Genomic DNA, 18,801 nt, shown 5'->3' on the forward strand with positions numbered 1-18,801 from the left:
GTATTCAGCAAGGATAACACACACACACACACACACACACACACACTCACACGCACACACAAACATGGCTTTAAGAGGCTTGCATTGGCTATCTAGTATTTAGCAAGGACAACACACACAAATACACACACACACACATACACACACACAGGACCACACACGCATACACACACACACACACACACGTAGGACCACACACAACGGGAAACACAAACTTGTGGAGGAGTGCATTAGGACTACACACTAGTCAGATCTACACCAAGGGACCACACCAACACACTATGAGCGTACACAATTTGAAGGTAGATAAAAAATAAATGACGTTTTAATGTATGTTTAAAATATATAGTTTATTGATTTTTTTTATATTTCTTCTCTCATTACATTCAAATTACAATACAATCATAGTGCATATGGGTTACAGCCACATAGACGATCACAGTTATTGACCTCTGGGAGAAGCTACAGGTCTGATAGGTACACGAACAGACAGCACTTTCCTTCACAGCAACTGTATATATATAAATATATATAAATATAAATGTATATAAATATATATATGTATATACATATAAATATATATAAATATAAATGTATATATATATATAAATGCATATAAATATATATATAAATGTATATAAATATATATATTAATGCATATAAATATATATATAAATGTATATAAATATATATATAAATGTATATAAATATATATATTAATGTATATAAATATATATATTAATGTATATAAATGTATATAAATATATATATAAATGTATAAAATATATATTAATGTATATAATGTATATAAAAATAAAAATATATATAAATGTATATAAATATATAGAAATGTATATATATATATATATATTAATGCATATAAATATATAAATATAAATGTATATAAATATATATATAAATGTATATTAATGTATATAAATATATATATTAATATATATAAATGTATATAAATATATATATTAATGTATATAAATGTATATAAATATATATATAAATGTATATAAATATATAGAAATGTATATATATATATTAATGCATATAAATATATATATAAATGTATATTAATGTATATAAATATATATATAAATGTATATAAATATATATATTAATGTATATAAATGTATATAAATATATATATAAATGTATATTAATGTATATAAATATATATATAAATGTATATAAATATATATATTAATGTATATAAATATATATATAAATGTATATAAATATATATATTAATGTATATAAATATACATATAAATGTATATAAATATATAGAAATGTATATATATATAATCTGTAAAGATAACATCGAGTAATATAATATCACATTGACTATCATCGCTTAACCGCTTATTTTTGTCTGTAGGTTTTCCTTAAGACAAACATTTTTCGGCAACCCAGTTAATAAATATGCTAGTAAGAATCCACAAAGACCACAAAGACCACAAAGACCACAAAGACAGAAACAAAGAAATTAAAAAGCAGTTTCACGCATTTGTGAAGAAACAAACGAACAAGAACTAAAGTGTCACGCATTTGTCTTCACAAACAAAACAAACATGAAACAACAGCCCCATGCATTCCCCAAGGCAAGAAACAAAACATCACAGACTAACAAATGTTCTCACACACACAACAATCTCTTGTTTTTAACAAACTACGTGTTAAAAACAAACGAGACGTTCACATAAACGGTGTTCCCACAAAACAAACAAAAAGCGTGTTCTCACAAATCTCTCACAACTTTCTCAAATGTGTTCTCACAAATGTGTTCTCACAAATCTCTCACAACTTTCTCAAATGTGTTCTCACAAATGTGTTCTCACAAATGTGTTCTCACAACTTTCTCAAATGTGTTCTCACAAAAAGGTGAGTTCACCAAAAAAAAACACATGTTCACACAAAACTGCCAAAGCATTCCATACACAGTACAGTAAGAAATATATATATATATATAGTTATAAATGTAGAGCTTTATCTCTTTGGTGTAATTTTGAACATCTAATGTTGGTAAGGTGTCAGGCAAGGTAATAATAACAAACACACCTTAGTGCTAAAATAACAACGATATGCTCACAACATTCTGTCGTCCCAAATGGACCAACATAATTCCATTTTAGGTCTGAATGCTCTCACAAAGTGAAGTAGCCAAACTACTGTAGAAGTTTCAAAAAATGGATTCCACAGAAACGAACTTCTCTAAAGTGATGGCAAATAACCAAATCAATAACATGACTATAGTGCTACCATATTGCTGAGAAACCTAGAGACAAAACGGACAGTTGTCACTGGCATTCCTGTCATTAAAGTGATGATGACAATGTGGCAGGTAGTCTAGTGGTTAGAGGAGGCAGGTAGCCTAGTGGTTAGAGGAGACAGGTAGCCTAGTGGTTAGAGGAGGCAGGTAGTCTAGTGGTTAGAGGAGGCAGGTAGCCTAGTGGTTAGAGGAGGCAGGTAGTCTAGTGGTTAGAGGAGACAGGTAGCCTAGTGGTTAGAGGAGGCAGGTAGCCTAGTGGTTAGAGGAGACAGGTAGCCTAGTGGTTAGAGGAGACAGGTAGCCTAGTGGTTAGAGGAGGCAGGTAGCCTAGTGGTTAGAGGAGGCAGGTAGCCTAGTGGTTAGAGGAGGCAGGTAGCCTAGTGGTTAGAGGAGGCAGGTAGCCTAGTGGTTAGAGGAGGCAGGTAGCCTAGTGGTTAGAGGAGACAGGTAGCCTAGTGGTTAGAGGAGGCAGGTAGTCTAGTGGTTAGAGGAGGCAGGTAGCCTAGTGGTTAGAGGAGGCAGGTGGCCTAGTGGTTAGAGGAGGCAGGTAGCCTAGTGGTTAGAGGAGGCAGGTAGTCTAGTGGTTAGAGGAGGCAGGTAGCCTAGTGGTTAGAGGAGGCAGGTAGTCTAGTGGTTAGAGGAGGCAGGTAGCCTAGTGGTTAGAGGAGGCAGGTAGCCTAGTGGTTAGAGGAGGCAGGTAGTCTAGTGGTTAGAGGAGGCAGGTAGTCTAGTGGTTAGGAGACAGGTAGCCTAGTGGTTAGAGGAGGCAGGTAGCCTAGTGGTTAGAGGAGGCAGGTAGCCTAGTGGTTAGAGGAGGCAGGTAGCCTAGTGGTTAGAGGAGGCAGGTAGCCTAGTGGTTAGAGGAGGCAGGTAGCCTAGTGATTAGAGGAGGCAGGTAGCCTAGTGGTTAGAGGAGGCAGGTAGCCTAGTGGTTAGAGGAGGCAGGTAGCCTAGTGGTTAGAGGAGGCAGGTAGCCTAGTGGTTAGAGGATGCAGGTAGCCTAGTGGTTAGAGGAGACAGGTAGCCTAGTGGTTAGAGGAGGCAGGTAGTCTAGTGGTTAGAGGAGGCAGGTAGTCTAGTGGTTAGAGGAGGCAGGTAGCCTAGTGGTTAGAGGAGGCAGGTAGTCTAGTGGTTAGAGGAGGCAGGTAGCCTAGTGGTTAGAGGAGGCAGGTAGCCTAGTGGTTAGAGGAGGCAGGTAGCCTAGTGGTTAGAGGAGGCAGGTAGTCTAGTGGTTAGAGGAGGCAGGTAGTCTAGTGGTTAGAGGAGACAGGTAGTCTAGTGGTTAGAGGAGGCAGGTAGTCTAGTGGTTAGAGGAGGCAGGTAGTCTAGTGGTTAGAGGAGACAGGTAGTCTAGTGGTTAGAGGAGGCAGGTAGTCTAGTGGTTAGATGAGGCAGGTAGTCTAGTGGTTAGAGGAGGCAGGTAGTCTAGTGGTTAGAGGAGACAGGTAGTCTAGTGGTTAGAGGAGACAGGTAGCCTAGTGGTTAGAGGAGACAGGTAGCCTAGTGGTTAGAGGAGGCAGGTAGTCTAGTGGTTAGAGGGGGCAGGTAGCCTAGTGGTTAGAGGAGGCAGGTAGCCTAGTGGTTAGAGGAGACAGGTAGTCTAGTGGTTAGAGGAGACAGGTAGTCTAGTGGTTAGAGGAGACAGGTAGTCTAGTGGTTAGAGGAGGCAGGTAGCCTAGTGGTTAGAGGAGGCAGGTAGCCTAGTGGTTAGAGGAGGCAGGTAGTCTAGTGGTTAGAGGAGGCAGGTAGCCTTGTGGTTAGAGGAGGCAGGTAGCCTAGTGGTTTGAGGAGGCAGGTAGCCTAGTAGTTAGAATGTTGGGCCAGTAACTGCAAAGGTTGCTGGGTCGAATCCCCGAGCTGACAAGGTAAAAATCTGTCGTTCTGCCCCTGAACAAGGCAGTTAACCCACTGTTCCCCAGTAGCCTAGTTAAATAAAGGTTCAGTTCTCTGTCTCTTTCACAGTCAACAACATGGGTTTTCTAATTAACAGAGGTCCACTCTCTCTTTCACAGTCAACAACATGGGTTTTCTAATTAACAGAGGTCCACTCTCTCTTTCACAGTCAACAACATGGGTTTTCTTATTAACAGAGGTCCACTCTCTCTTTCATAGTCATCAACATGAGTTTTCAGAGGTCCTCTCCCTCTTTCACAGTCATCAACATGGGTTTTCTAATTAACAGAGGTCCACTCTCTCTTTCACAGTCAACAACATGGGTTTTCTTATTAACAGAGGTCCACTCTCTCTTTCACAGTCATCAACATGGGTTTTCTTATTAACAGAGGTCCACTCTCTCTTTCACAGTCATCAACATGGGTTTTCTTATTAACAGAGGTCCACTCTCTCTTTCACAGTCAACACCATGGGTTTTCTTATTAACAGAGGTCCACTCTCTCTTTCACAGTCATCAACATGGGTTTTCTTATTAACAGAGGTCCACTGTCTCTTTCACAGTCAACACCATGGGTTTTCTAATTAACAGAGGTCCACTCTCTCTTTCACAGTCAACACCATGGGTTTTCTTATTAACAGAGGTCCACTCTCTCTTTCACAGTCAACACCATGGGTTTTCTAATTAACAGAGGTCCACTCTCTCTTTCACAGTCATCAACATGGGTATTCTTATTAACAGAGGTCCACTCTCTCTTTCACAGTCATCAACATGGGTTTTCTTATTAACAGAGGTCCACTCTCTCTTTCACAGTCAACACCATGGGTTTTCTTATTAACAGAGGTCCACTCTCTCTTTCACAGTCAACACCATGGGTTTTCTTATTAACAGAGGTCCACTCTCTCTTTCACAGTCAACACCATGGGTTTTCTTATTAACAGAGGTCCACTCTCTCTTTCATAGTCATCAACATGAGTTTTCAGAGGTCCTCTCCCTCTTTCACAGTCATCAACATGGGTTTTCTTATTAACAGAGGACTCTCTTTCACAGTCAACAACATGGGGTTTTCTTATTAACAGAGGTCCACTCTCTCTTTCACAGTCATCAACATGGGTTTTCTTATTAACAGAGGTCCACTCTCTCTTTCACAGTCAACAACATGGGGTTTCTTATTAACAGAGGTCCCCTCTCTCTTTCACAGTCATCAACATGGGTTTTCTAATTAACAGAGGTCCACTGTCTCTTTCACAGTCATCAACATGGGTTTTCTAATTAACAGAGGTCCACTCTCTCTTTCACAGTCAACAACATGGGTTTTCTTATTAACAGAGGTCCACTCTCTCTTTCAGTCATCAACATGGGTTTTCTTATTAACAGAGGTCCACTCTCTCTTTCAGTCATCAACATGGGTTTTCTTATTAACAGAGGACTCTCTTTCACAGTCAACAACATGGGGTTTTCTTATTAACAGAGGTCCACTCTCTCTTTCACAGTCAACAACATGGGTTTTCTTATTAACAGAGGTCCACTCTCTCTTTCAGTCAACAACATGGGTTTTCTAATTAACAGAGGTCCACTCTCTCTTTCACAGTCAACAACATGGGTTTTCTAATTAACAGAGGTCCACTCTCTCTTTCACAGTCAACAACATGGGTTTTCTAATTAACAGAGGTCCACTCTCTCTTTCACAGTCAACAACATGGGTTTTCTATGGTGCCCTTAATAAAAAGTGCAAGTCAACTTTCTTCCTCTCTCTCTCTCTCTCTTTCTCTCACGTTTTCAACTTGATTGATTGAATTCAATACGACTTTATAAATTCAATAAGTCTTTTTACAGATATTCCCTTACTAAGAAACACCAGTGTTCACCTCAACTCCTGAAAAAATCTTTGACTTCCCTCGATTATCAGCTTCTCCTCCTCTCCGCCCAGTATCGCCGTGCCGACGACGTACACACACAGACACCCCGCCACAATGAAAAACACCGATAACATACCAAGGCTACGGTTGCCCCTGACAACAGTGATTGTCCTCTCAAAATGGCTGCCGAAAGAAGGGGGCGGGGCCAGGAGCTTATCGTCGTCCTCCATGTTGCCGCTGGAACAATGACGCGGAGATTTCTCGTCCTGAGAAAGATAACAGAAAATAAGGGATGAATCAATCAATGAACGGAAGGATGGATGAATGAACTGATGGATGACTGGACAAAAAAAGAAGGATAAACGGATGAATGAAGGGCGTGAGCCAGTAGCCGAACTGTTTGTGTCCAATGTATCGCTGTCCATTTGTAGCAGGCCTACCAGCTTTTCAGAACAGTTAGGGACACCAAGAGAGCTTCTGTGTTGTACTTAGAACAGGTGTACGGTAGGTAGCATGCTTGGTGCCCATAATCAACACCGGGAACCTTAACGTTTGAGAGAAGCATTGGCTGATTCAGTGTAATTTAAGTGAAAGTCGAAAACAAAAAACCTGCTGAGTGATTTAATGTCGGACAGTGAATGATTGTAACGTCCTCACAATGAAGAAGACACTAGGCACTAGCACTTTCTCTGAGCCTCGCCCGATGACACTGATCCATCTGGCCCAATGACACAGATCCAGCTGGCCCAATGACACAGATCCATCTGGCCCAATGACACAGATCCAGCTGGCCCAATGACACTGATCCATCTGGCCCAATGACACCGATCCAGGTGGCCTAATGACACTGATCCATCTGGCCCGATGACACTGATCCATCTGGCCCAATGACACCGATCCAGCTGGCCCAATGACACTGATCCATCTGGCCCAATGACACCGATCCAGCTGGCCCAATGACACTGATCCAGCTGGCCCAATGACACTGATCTATCTGGCCCAATGACACCGATCCAGCTGGCCCAATGACACCGATCCAGCTGGCCCAATGACACCGATCCAGCTGGCCCAATGACACTGATCCAACTGGCCCAATGACACAGATCCAGCTGGACCGATGACACAGATCCATCTGGCCCAATGACACAGACCCAGCTGGCCCAATGACACCGATCCAGCTGGCTCAATGACACCGATCCATCTGGCCCAATGATACTGATCCAGCTGGCCCAATGACACCGATCCAGCTGGCCCAATGACTCTAAACAGTGTTGTATCTACAGGTCAGTATAGGAACCTATAGAGGGAACAGTGTTGTATCTACAGGTCAGTACAGGAACCTATAGAGGGAACAGTGTTGTATCTACAGGTCAGTACGATACAGGAACCTATAGAGGGAACAGTGTTGTATCTACAGGTCAGTACAGGAACCTATAGAGGGAACAGTGTTGTATCTACAGGTCAGTACGATACAGGAACCTATAGAGGGAACAGTGTTGTATCTACAGGTCAGTATGATACAGGAACCTATAGAGGGAACAGTGTTTTATCTACAGGTCAGTATGATACAGGAACCTATAGAGGGAACAGTGTTGTATCTACAGGTCAGTACAGGAACCTATAGAGGGAACAGTGTTGTATCTACAGGTCAGTACGATACAGGAACCTATAGAGGGAACAGTGTGGTATCTACAGGTCAGTATGATACAGGAACCTATAGAGGGAACAGTGTTGTATCTACAGGTCAGTACAGGAACCTATAGAGGGAACAGTGTTGTATCTACAGGTCAGTATGATACAGGAACCTATAGAGGGAACAGTGTTGTATCTACAGGTCAGTACAGGAACCTATAGAGGGAACAGTGTTGTATCTACAGGTCAGTACAGGAACCTATAGAGGGAACAGTGTTGTATCTACAGGTCAGTACAGGAACCTATAGAGGGAACAGTGTTGTATCTACAGGTCAGTACGATACAGGAACCTATAGAGGGAACAGTGTTGTATCTACAGGTCAGTACGATACAGGAACTGAGTATGGCAGAATGTGAACACTATTTACTGAAGTATAAGCAATTTGGAATAGGCCACTTCTCTAAGGGTTGGGAGGATAAAAACATACCCTAGGTTGACTAGTTCCTATTCACACACTTGACTCATATCTTTCCATTTGTTTGACCTGAAAAGGTACTATAGCAAACAGTAAGGTGAGCTGTGACTATTGATCCAGAGAGTGAGATGGCTGCCTGCATTTAGCATAGAACCACTGTTGCTTTAGCATATAACCACTGTTGTTTTAGCATAGAACCACTGTTGCTTTAGCATATAAACACTCTGTCTTGTTTTTCTCTTTAGTTTGTTGTCATTCCCACACGTTTCCGGGTTCTTCGTTACACTAACAGAGCAAAACGTACTTTCTAGAGTTAGCATTGTGAGCACTGCTTCTTGTTCCAAGTTATTTTGGTCCTTACAGTAGACTTGCGAAGCTAACCCTGAGGTGTTGATGTCACTTGACTGTTAGGAAGGCTTCTTACCTTCAGTGTGGAGCACGGTTGGCTGTTCCTCTGCTGTGAGCCGTAGCTGTTAGCATGCGCCTGCTGTGTGGAGGAGGCTAGCATCCCAGCTGAGTAGAGAGTGTCCTTCTCATCTCTCGATAACGACTGGGTCTCGTCTCTCGACGACCTCGACGACTCTGGGATGGACTCCAGGACACAACACTCGATCTGAGGGATACGTGAAAGGTCAAAGGTGGAGGGTCAGAGGTGGAGAGGGTCTGTAGGAAACGGAGAGGAAAATAGACCCGATAGAGTTCTGGTCTGACCGAATTAGCACCGAAGCTAACAGGGTAAAGAGAGTAGTTGTGAATGGGGGAATTGGACACTCTCTTTCTCTCTCTTCACCTCCTCCTCAACTACCTTTCCTTCTCTCTTTCTAGTCTCTCTCCTCACCTCCTCCCCACCTACCTTACCTTCTCTCTTTCTACTCCCTCTCTCCAACTCTCTCTCTCCCCCCACCCCTTTCTCTCTCTAGTAGTGTGGTCAGGCATTGTGTTCATTTCTCAACACCATTAAATATTCAGCAGGTTGGTAACAAGAGGCTCTCTCTGCTGCCCTACTGTTACTAGGACACAGGCAACAACAAGAGTTACAACACACTGTGGGCAGAAATAAACTACATGTATTGACTGTGTTATGGTGGTAGATATAAACTACATGTATTGACTGTGTTATGGTGATAAACTACATGTATTGACTGTGTTATGGTGGTAGATATAAACTACATGTATTGACTGTGTTATGGTGGTAGATATAAACTACATGTACTGACTGTGTTATGGTGGTAGATATAAACTACATGTATTGACTGTGTTATGGTGGTAAACTACATGTATTGACTGTGTTATGGTGATAAACTACATGTACTGACTGTGTTATGGTGGTAGATATAAACTACATGTACTGACTGTGTTATGGTGGTAAATATAAACTACATGTATTGACTGTGTTATGGTGGTAAACTACATGTATTGACTACATGTATTGACTGTGTTATGGTGGTAAACTACATGTATTGACTGTGTTATGGAGGTAAACTACATGTATTGACTGTGTTATGGTGGTAGATATAAACTACATGTATTGACTGTGTTATGGTGGTAGATATAAACTACATGTATTGACTGTGTTATGGTGGTAAACTACATGTATTGACTGTGTTATGGTGGTAGATATAAACTACATGTATTGACTGTGTTATGGTGTAAACTACATGTAGATATAAACTACATGTACTGACTGTGTTATGGTGGTAGATATAAACTACATGTATTGACTGTGTTATGGTGGTAGATATAAACTACATGTATTGACTGTGTTATGGTGGTAAACTACATGTATTGACTGTGTTATGGTGGTAGATATAAACTACATGTATTGACTGTGTTATGGTGGTAAACTACATGTATTGACTGTGTTATGGTGGTAAACTACATGTATTGACTGTGTTATGGTGGTAGATATAAACTACATGTATTGACTGTGTTATGGTGGTAAACTACATGTATTGACTGTGTTATGGTGGTAGATATAAACTACATGTATTGACTGTGTTATGGTGGTAGATATAAACTACATGTATTGACTGTGTTATGGTGGTAGATATAAACTACATGTATTGACTGTGTTATGGTGGTAGATATAAACTACATGTATTGACTGTGTTATGGTGGTAGATATAAACTACATGTACTGACTGTGTTATGGTGGTAAATATAAACTACATGTACTGACTGTGTTATGGTGGTAGATATAAACTACATGTATTGACTGTGTTATGGTGGTAAACTACATGTATTGACTGTGTTATGGTGGTAGATATAAACTACATGTATTGACTGTGTTATGGTGGTAGATATAAACTACATGTATTGACTGTGTTATGGTGGTAAACTACATGTATTGACTGTGTTATGGTGGTAAACTACATGTATTGACTGTGTTATGGAGGTAAACTACATGTATTGACTGTGTTATGGTGGTAGATATAAACTACATGTATTGACTGTGATATGGTGATAAACTACATGTATTGACTGTGATATGGTGATAAACTACATGTATTGACTGTGTTATGGTGGTAAACTACATGTATTGACTGTGTTATGGTGGTAGATATAAACTACATGTATTGACTGTGTTATGGTGGTAGATATAAACTACATGTACTGACTGTGTTATGGTGGTAAACTACATGTACTGACTGTGTTATGGTGGTAGATATAAACTACATGTACTGACTGTGTTATGGTGGTAAACTACATGTACTGACTGTGTTATGGTGGTAAACTACATGTATTGACTGTGTTATGGTGGTAGATATAAACTACATGTATTGACTGTGTTATGGTGGTAAACTACATGTATTGACTGTGTTATGGTGGTAAACTACATGTACTGACTGTGTTATGGTGGTAAACTACATGTATTGACTGTGTTATGGTGGTAGATATAAACTACATGTATTGACTGTGTTATGGTGGTAGATATAAACTACATGTATTGACTGTGTTATGGTGGTAGATATAAACTACATGTATTGACTGTGTTATGGTGGTAGATATAAACTACATGTATTGACTGTGTTATGGTGGTAAACTACATGTATTGACTGTGTTATGGTGGTAGATATAAACTACATGTATTGACTGTGTTATGGTGGTAGATATAAACTACATGTACTGACTGTGTTATGGTGGTAAACTACATGTATTGACTGTGTTATGGTGGTAAACTACATGTATTGACTGTGTTATGGTGGTAGATATAAACTACATGTATTGACTGTGTTATGGTGGTAAACTACATGTACTGACTGTGTTATGGTGTAAACTACATGTACTGACTGTGTTATGGTGGTAGATATAAACTACATGTATTGACTGTGTTATGGTGGTAAACTACATGTACTGACTGTGTTATGGTGGTAGATATAAACTACATGTATTGACTGTGTTATGGTGGTAAACTACATGTACTGACTGTGTTATGGTGGTAAACTACATGTACTGACTGTGTTATGGTGGTAAACTACATGTATTGACTGTGTTATGGTGATAAACTACATGTACTGACTGTGTTATGGTGGTAAACTACATGTATTGACTGTGTTATGGTGGTAGATATAAACTACATGTACTGACTGTGTTATGGTGGTAGATATAAACTACATGTACTGACTGTGTTATGGTGGTAGATATAAACTACATGTACTGACTGTGTTATGGTGGTAGATATAAACTACATGTATTGACTGTGTTATGGTGGTACTGACTGTGTTATAAACTACATGTATTGACTGTGTTATGGTGGTAAACTACATGTATTGACTGTGTTATGGTGGTAGATATAAACTACATGTATTGACTGTGTTATGGTGGTAAACTACATGTACTGACTGTGTTATGGTGGTAGATATAAACTACATGTACTGACTGTGTTATGGTGGTAAACTACATGTACTGACTGTGTTATGGTGGTAGATATAAACTACATGTATTGACTGTGTTATGGTGGTAAACTACATGTACTGACTGTGTTATGGTGGTAGATATAAACTACATGTACTGACTGTGTTATGGTGGTAAACTACATGTACTGACTGTGTTATGGTGGTAGATATAAACTACATGTATTGACTGTGTTATGGTGATAAACTACATGTACTGACTGTGTTATGGTGGTAGATATAAACTACATGTATTGACTGTGTTATGGTGGTAGATATAAACTACATGTACTGACTGTGTTATGGTGGTAGATATAAACTACATGTATTGACTGTGTTATGGTGGTAAACTACATGTACTGACTGTGTTATGGTGGTAGATATAAACTACATGTATTCACTGTGTTATGGTGGTAAACTACATGTACTGACTGTGTTATGGTGGTAAACTACATGTATTGACTGTGTTATGGTGGTAGATATAAACTACATGTATTGACTGTGTTATGGTGGTAAACTACATGTATTGACTGTGTTATGGTGGTAGATATAAACTACATGTACTGACTGTGTTATGGTGGTAGATATAAACTACATGTATTGACTGTGTTATGGTGGTAAACTACATGTATTGACTGTGTTATGGTGGTAAACTACATGTACTGACTGTGTTATGGTGGTAGATATAAACTACATGTATTGACTGTGTTATGGTGGTAGATATAAACTACATGTATTGACTGTGTTATGGTGGTAGATATAAACTACATGTATTGACTGTGTTATGGTGGTAGATATAAACTACATGTACTGACTGTGTTATGGTGGTAAACTACATGTACTGACTGTGTTATGGTGGTAAACTACATGTACTGACTGTGTTATGGTGGTAGATATAAACTACATGTATTGACTGTGTTATGGTGGTAGATATAAACTACATGTATTGACTGTGTTATGGTGATAAACTACATGTATTGACTGTGTTATGGTGGTAGATATAAACTACATGTATTGACTGTGTTATGGTGGTAAACTACATGTATTGACTGTGTTATGGTGGTAAACTACATGTATTGACTGTGTTATGGTGGTAAACTACATGTATTGACTGTGTTATGGTGGTAAACTACATGTATTGACTGTGTTATGGTGGTAGATATAAACTACATGTATTGACTGTGTTATGGTGGTAAACTACAAACTGACTGTGTTATGGTGGTAAACTACATGTATTGACTGTGTTATGGTGATAAACTACATGTACTGACTGTGTTATGGTGGTAGATATAAACTACATGTATTGACTGTGTTATGGTGGTAAACTACATGTATTGACTGTGTTATGGTGGTAAACTACATGTACTGACTGTGTTATGGTGGTAGATATAAACTACATGTATTGACTGTGTTATGGTGGTAGATATAAACTACATGTATTGACTGTGTTATGGTGGTAAACTACATGTATTGACTGTGTTATGGTGGTAGATATAAACTACATGTACTGACTGTGTTATGGTGGTAGATATAAACTACATGTATTGACTGTGTTATGGTGGTAAACTACATGTATTGACTGTGTTATGGTGGTAGATATAAACTACATGTATTGACTGTGTTATGGTGGTAGATATAAACTACATGTATTGACTGTGTTATGGTGGTAAACTACATGTACTGACTGTGTTATGGTGGTAGATATAAACTACATGTATTGACTGTGTTATGGTGGTAAACTACATGTACTGACTGTGTTATGGTGGTAAACTACATGTATTGACTGTGTTATGGTGGTAGATATAAACTACATGTATTGACTGTGTTATGGTGGTAGATATAAACTACATGTATTGACTGTGTTATGGTGGTAGATATAAACTACATGTATTGACTGTGTTATGGTGGTAGAATAAACTACATGTATTGACTGTGTTGACTGTGTGTTATGGTAGATATAAACTACATGTATTGACTGTGTTATGGTGGTAGATATAAACTACATGTATTGACTGTGTTATGGTGGTAAACTACATGTATTGACTGTGTTATGGTGGTAAACTACATGTATTGACTGTGTTATGGTGGTAGATATAAACTACATGTATTGACTGTGTTATGGTGGTAAACTACATGTATTGACTGTGTTATGGTGGTAAATAAACATGTATTGACTGTGTTATGGTGATAAACTACATGTACTGACTGTGTTATGGTGGTAGATATAAACTACATGTATTGACTGTGTTATGGTGGTAGATATAAACTACATGTATTGACTGTGTTATGGTGGTAGATATAAACTACATGTACTGACTGTGTTATGGTGATAAACTACATGTACTGACTGTGTTATGGTGATAAACTACATGTACTGAATGTGTTATGGTGGTAGATATAAACTACATGTAGTATGACTGTGTTATGGTGGTAGATACATCCAGGGGGGAGGGTGGTATACAGGAGGAGGTTGGTATACAGGAGGAGGGTGGTATACAGGAGGAGGGTGGTAACAGGAGGAGGGTGGTAGATACAGGAGGAGGGTGGTATCCATGAGGAGGGTGGTATCCAGGAGGAGGGTGGTATACAGGAGGAGGGTGGTATCCAGGAGGAGGGTGGTATACAGGAGGAGGGTGGTATACAGGAGGAGGGTGGTATACATGAGGAGGGTGGTATCCAGGAGGAGGGTGGTATACAGGAGGAGGGTGGTATCCAGGAGGAGGGTGGTATACAGGAGGAGGGTGGTATACAGGAGGAGGGTGGTATACATGAGGAGGGTGGTATCCAGGAGGAGGGTGGTATACAGGAGGAGGGTGGTATACAGGAGGAGGGTGGTATACAGGAGGAGGGTGGTAGAGGAGGAGGGTGGTATACAGGAGGAGGAGGGTGGTATACAGGAGGAGGGTGGTATACAGGAGGAGGGTGGTATACAGGAGGAGGGTGGTATCCAGGAGGAGGAGGGTGGTATACAGGAGGAGGGTGGTATACAGGAGGAGGGTGGTATACAGGAGGAGGGTGGTATACAAGAGGAGGGTGGTATACAGGAGGAGGGTGGTATACAGGAGGAGGGTGGTATCCAGGAGGAGGGTGGTATACAGGAGGAGGGTGGTATACAGGAGGAGGGTGGTATCCAGGAGGAGGGTGGTATACATGAGGAGGGTGGTATCCAGGAGGAGGGTGGTATACAGGAGGAGGGTGGTATACAGGAGGAGGGTGGTATACAGGAGGAGGGTGGTATACAGGAGAGGAGGAGGGTGGTATACAGGAGGAGGGTGGTATACAGGAGGAGGGTGATATACAGGAGGAGGGTGGTATCCAGGAGGAGGTTGGTATACATGAGGAGGGTGGTATCCAGGAGGAGGGTGGTATACATGAGGAGGGTGGTATACAGGAGGAGGGTGGTATCCAGGAGGAGGGTGGTATACAGGAGGAGGGTGGTATCCAGGAGGAGGGTGGTATACATGAGGAGGGTGGTATACAGGAGGAGGGTGGTATACAGGAGGAGGGTGGTATACAGGAGGAGGTTGGTATACAGGAGGAGGGTGGTATCCAGGAGGAGGTTGGTATACAGGAGGAGGGTGGTATACAGGAGGAGGGTGGTATCCAGGAGGAGGGTGGTATACAGGAGGAGGGTGGTATACAGGAGGAGGGTGGTATACAGGAGGAGGGTGGTATACAGGAGGAGGGTGGTATACATGAGGAGGGTGGTATCCAGGAGGAGGGTGGTATACAGGAGGAGGGTGGTATACAGTATACAGCGTTAGAGTGTTTTGGGTTCCTGTCGTACCGGCAGTGGCTTGGCGACGCCGATGCGCACGACCCCGTAGCCGGTGGTTTTGAGGACGTGCACGGCGCGCCCCAGCGTCGACCGGACCAGGTCCACGTCGTTGACGGACATGAGCCGGTCACCGGGCAGCAGGCGTCCGTCTGAGTCGGCCACGCCACCGGGGACCAGGGAGCGGATCACCAGGACAGTCTTGGAGTCGTCCTCTGGGTCCTGGAGAGGGACAACATAAGGAACATGTGAACAGCAGTTCAAAGGTCATGTCCTCCCAAAGGTCAAGTCCAATAGAAAGGAGAGAGTACAATTGTTTTGCTTCCCAGTTCATCTTTTTTCTTTCTTTTTATTGTCTTTCCAAAGGATCCACTCTTTGGCCCACCATCCTCTCCTCGTCTCCTGGGCTACATTACTAGTGATCCCAAACCAGTTGAAAGAGAGGAGAGTAGGAAGCTACGTTAGACCATCGAGACGCACCACAGTCTTACCTGGTAGTCTAGGATGCTGAATCCCAGGCCTTCCTCTCCCTTCACCAGCTCTATCACCTGACTGTCTCTCTCCCACATGGCCAGAGGAGGAGACACAGGCTTATTAAAACCACGACTCCCACAATCCATGTTGTTACAACCAGGAAGTAGACAGCAGGGCTGGGAGAGGAGAAAAGAGAGAGAGAGAGAGAGAGAGTTAGGGCACATCTCATATGACACCCCGGCTGCAGTCTGATTGACTATCTTTCCACCCTTCTTCCAGAAATAGTATCCACTTGATCACTTCGCCTAATGACATTAAAAGGATTGGATTGACCCCATCAATATGTCTGACACCATCTCTATACCCCACCAATATGTCTGACACCATCTCTATACCCCACCAATATGTCTGACACCATCTCTATACCCCACCAATATGTCTGACACCATCTCTATACCCCACCAATATGTCTGACACCATCTCTATACCCCACCAATATGTCTGACACCATCTCTATACCCCACCAATATGTCTGACACCATCTCTATACCCCACCAATATGTCTGACACCATCTCTATACCCCACCAATATGTCTGACACCATCTCTATATCCCTCCATCTCTATACCCCACCAATATGTCTGACACCATCTCTATACCCCACCAATATGTCTGACACCATCTCCATATCCCTCCATCTCTATACCCCACCAATATGTCTGACACCATCTCTATATCCCACCAATATGTCTGACACCATCTCTATATCCCACCAATATGTCTGACACCATCTCTATATCCCACCAATATGTCTGACACCATCTCTATATCCCACCAATATGTCTGACACCATCTCTATATCCCACCAATATGTCTGACACCATCTCTATATCCCACCAATATGTCTGACACCATCTCTATATCCCACCAATATGTCTGACACCATCTCTATACCCCACCAATATGTCTGACACCATCTCTATACCCCACCAATATGTCTGACACCATCTCTATATCCCACCAATATGTCTGACACCATCTCCATATTCCTCCATCTCTATATCCCACCAATATGTCTGACACCATCTCCATATCCCTCCATCTCTATATCCCACCAATATGTCTGACACCATCTCCATATCCCACCAATATGTCTGACACCATCTCCATATCCCATCAATATGTCTGACAATATGTCTGACACCATCACCATCTCCATATCCCTCCATCTCTATATCCCACCAATATGTCTGACACCATCTCCAATATGTCTGACACCATCTCTATATCCCTCCATCTATATCCTCCATCTCCATATCCCACCATCTATATCCCACCATCTCTATACCCCATCAATATGTCTGACACCATCTCCATATCCCTCCATCTCAATATATCCCTCCATCTCCATATCAATATGTCTGACACCATCTCTATATCCCCCATCTCAATATGTCCACCATCTCTATATCCCTCCAATATGTCTGACACCATCTCCATATCCCACCAATATGTCTATATCCCACCATCTCCATATCCCTCCATCTCTATATCCCTCCATCTCCATATTCCTCCATCTCTATATCCCTCCATCTCTATATCCCTCCATCTCTATATCCCTCCATCTCTATATCCCTCCCACCATCTCCATATCCCTCCATCTCTATATCCATCTCCATCTCCATCTCTATATCCCTCCATCTCTATATCCCTCCATCTCTATATCCCTCCATCTCTATATCCCTCCAATATATCCCTCCATCTCCATATCCCTCCATCTCTATATCCCTCCATCTCCATATCCCTCCATCTCATATCCCTCCATCTCTATATCCCTCCATCTCCATATCCCTCCATCTCTATATCCCACCAATATGTCTCCATCTCCCTCCATCTCCATATCCCTCCATCTCCATATCCCTCCATCTCTATATCCCTCCATCTCCATATCCCTCCATCTCTATATCCCTCCATCTCCTATATCCCCCCATCTCCATAACCATCCATATCCCATCTCAATATATCCCTCCATCTCCATATCCCTCCATCTCTATATCCTCCATCTCCATATTCCTCCATCTCTATATCCCTCCATCTCTATATCCCTCCATCTCTATATCCTCCATCTCCATATCCCTCCATCTCTATATCCATCCATCTCTATATCCCTCCATCTCCATATCCCTCCCATCTCCATATCCCTCCATCTCCATATCCCTCCATCTCTATATCCCTCCATCTCCATATCCCTCCATCTCTATATCCCTCCATCTCCATATCCCTCCATCTCCATATCCCTCCATCTCCATATCCCTCCATCTCCATATCCCTCCATCTCCATCCATCCCTCCATCTCCATATCCCTCCATCTCTATATCCCTCCATCTCCATATCCCTCCATCTCCATATCCCTCCATCTCCATATCCCTCCATCTCCATATCCCTCCATCTCTATATCCCTCCATCTCTATATCCCTCCATCTCCATATCCCTCCATCTCCATATCCCTCCATCTCTATA

General features: G+C 41.5%; 1 protein-coding gene across 1 annotated transcript in view; it reads right to left on the reverse strand.

Annotated features, from left to right (window-relative positions):
- The window catches only part of si:dkey-92j12.5 (multiple PDZ domain protein), a 166,460-nt gene that overhangs the window by 78,216 nt on the left and 69,443 nt on the right, over positions 1 to 18,801 (reverse strand). Inside the window, exons 13-16 of the mRNA XM_065004530.1 lie at positions 16,299 to 16,457; positions 15,820 to 16,029; positions 8,564 to 8,752; positions 6,168 to 6,297 (exon numbers count right to left, since the gene is read on the reverse strand). Of these exons, the coding sequence (XP_064860602.1) occupies positions 6,168 to 6,297; positions 8,564 to 8,752; positions 15,820 to 16,029; positions 16,299 to 16,457 (688 nt within the window). The remainder of the gene's footprint in view (positions 1 to 6,167; positions 6,298 to 8,563; positions 8,753 to 15,819; positions 16,030 to 16,298; positions 16,458 to 18,801) is intronic.

Source organism: Oncorhynchus nerka, linkage group LG18, assembly GCF_034236695.1.
Source record: "Oncorhynchus nerka isolate Pitt River linkage group LG18, Oner_Uvic_2.0, whole genome shotgun sequence".
In the NCBI taxonomy this organism is placed as follows: Eukaryota; Metazoa; Chordata; class Actinopteri; order Salmoniformes; family Salmonidae; genus Oncorhynchus; species Oncorhynchus nerka.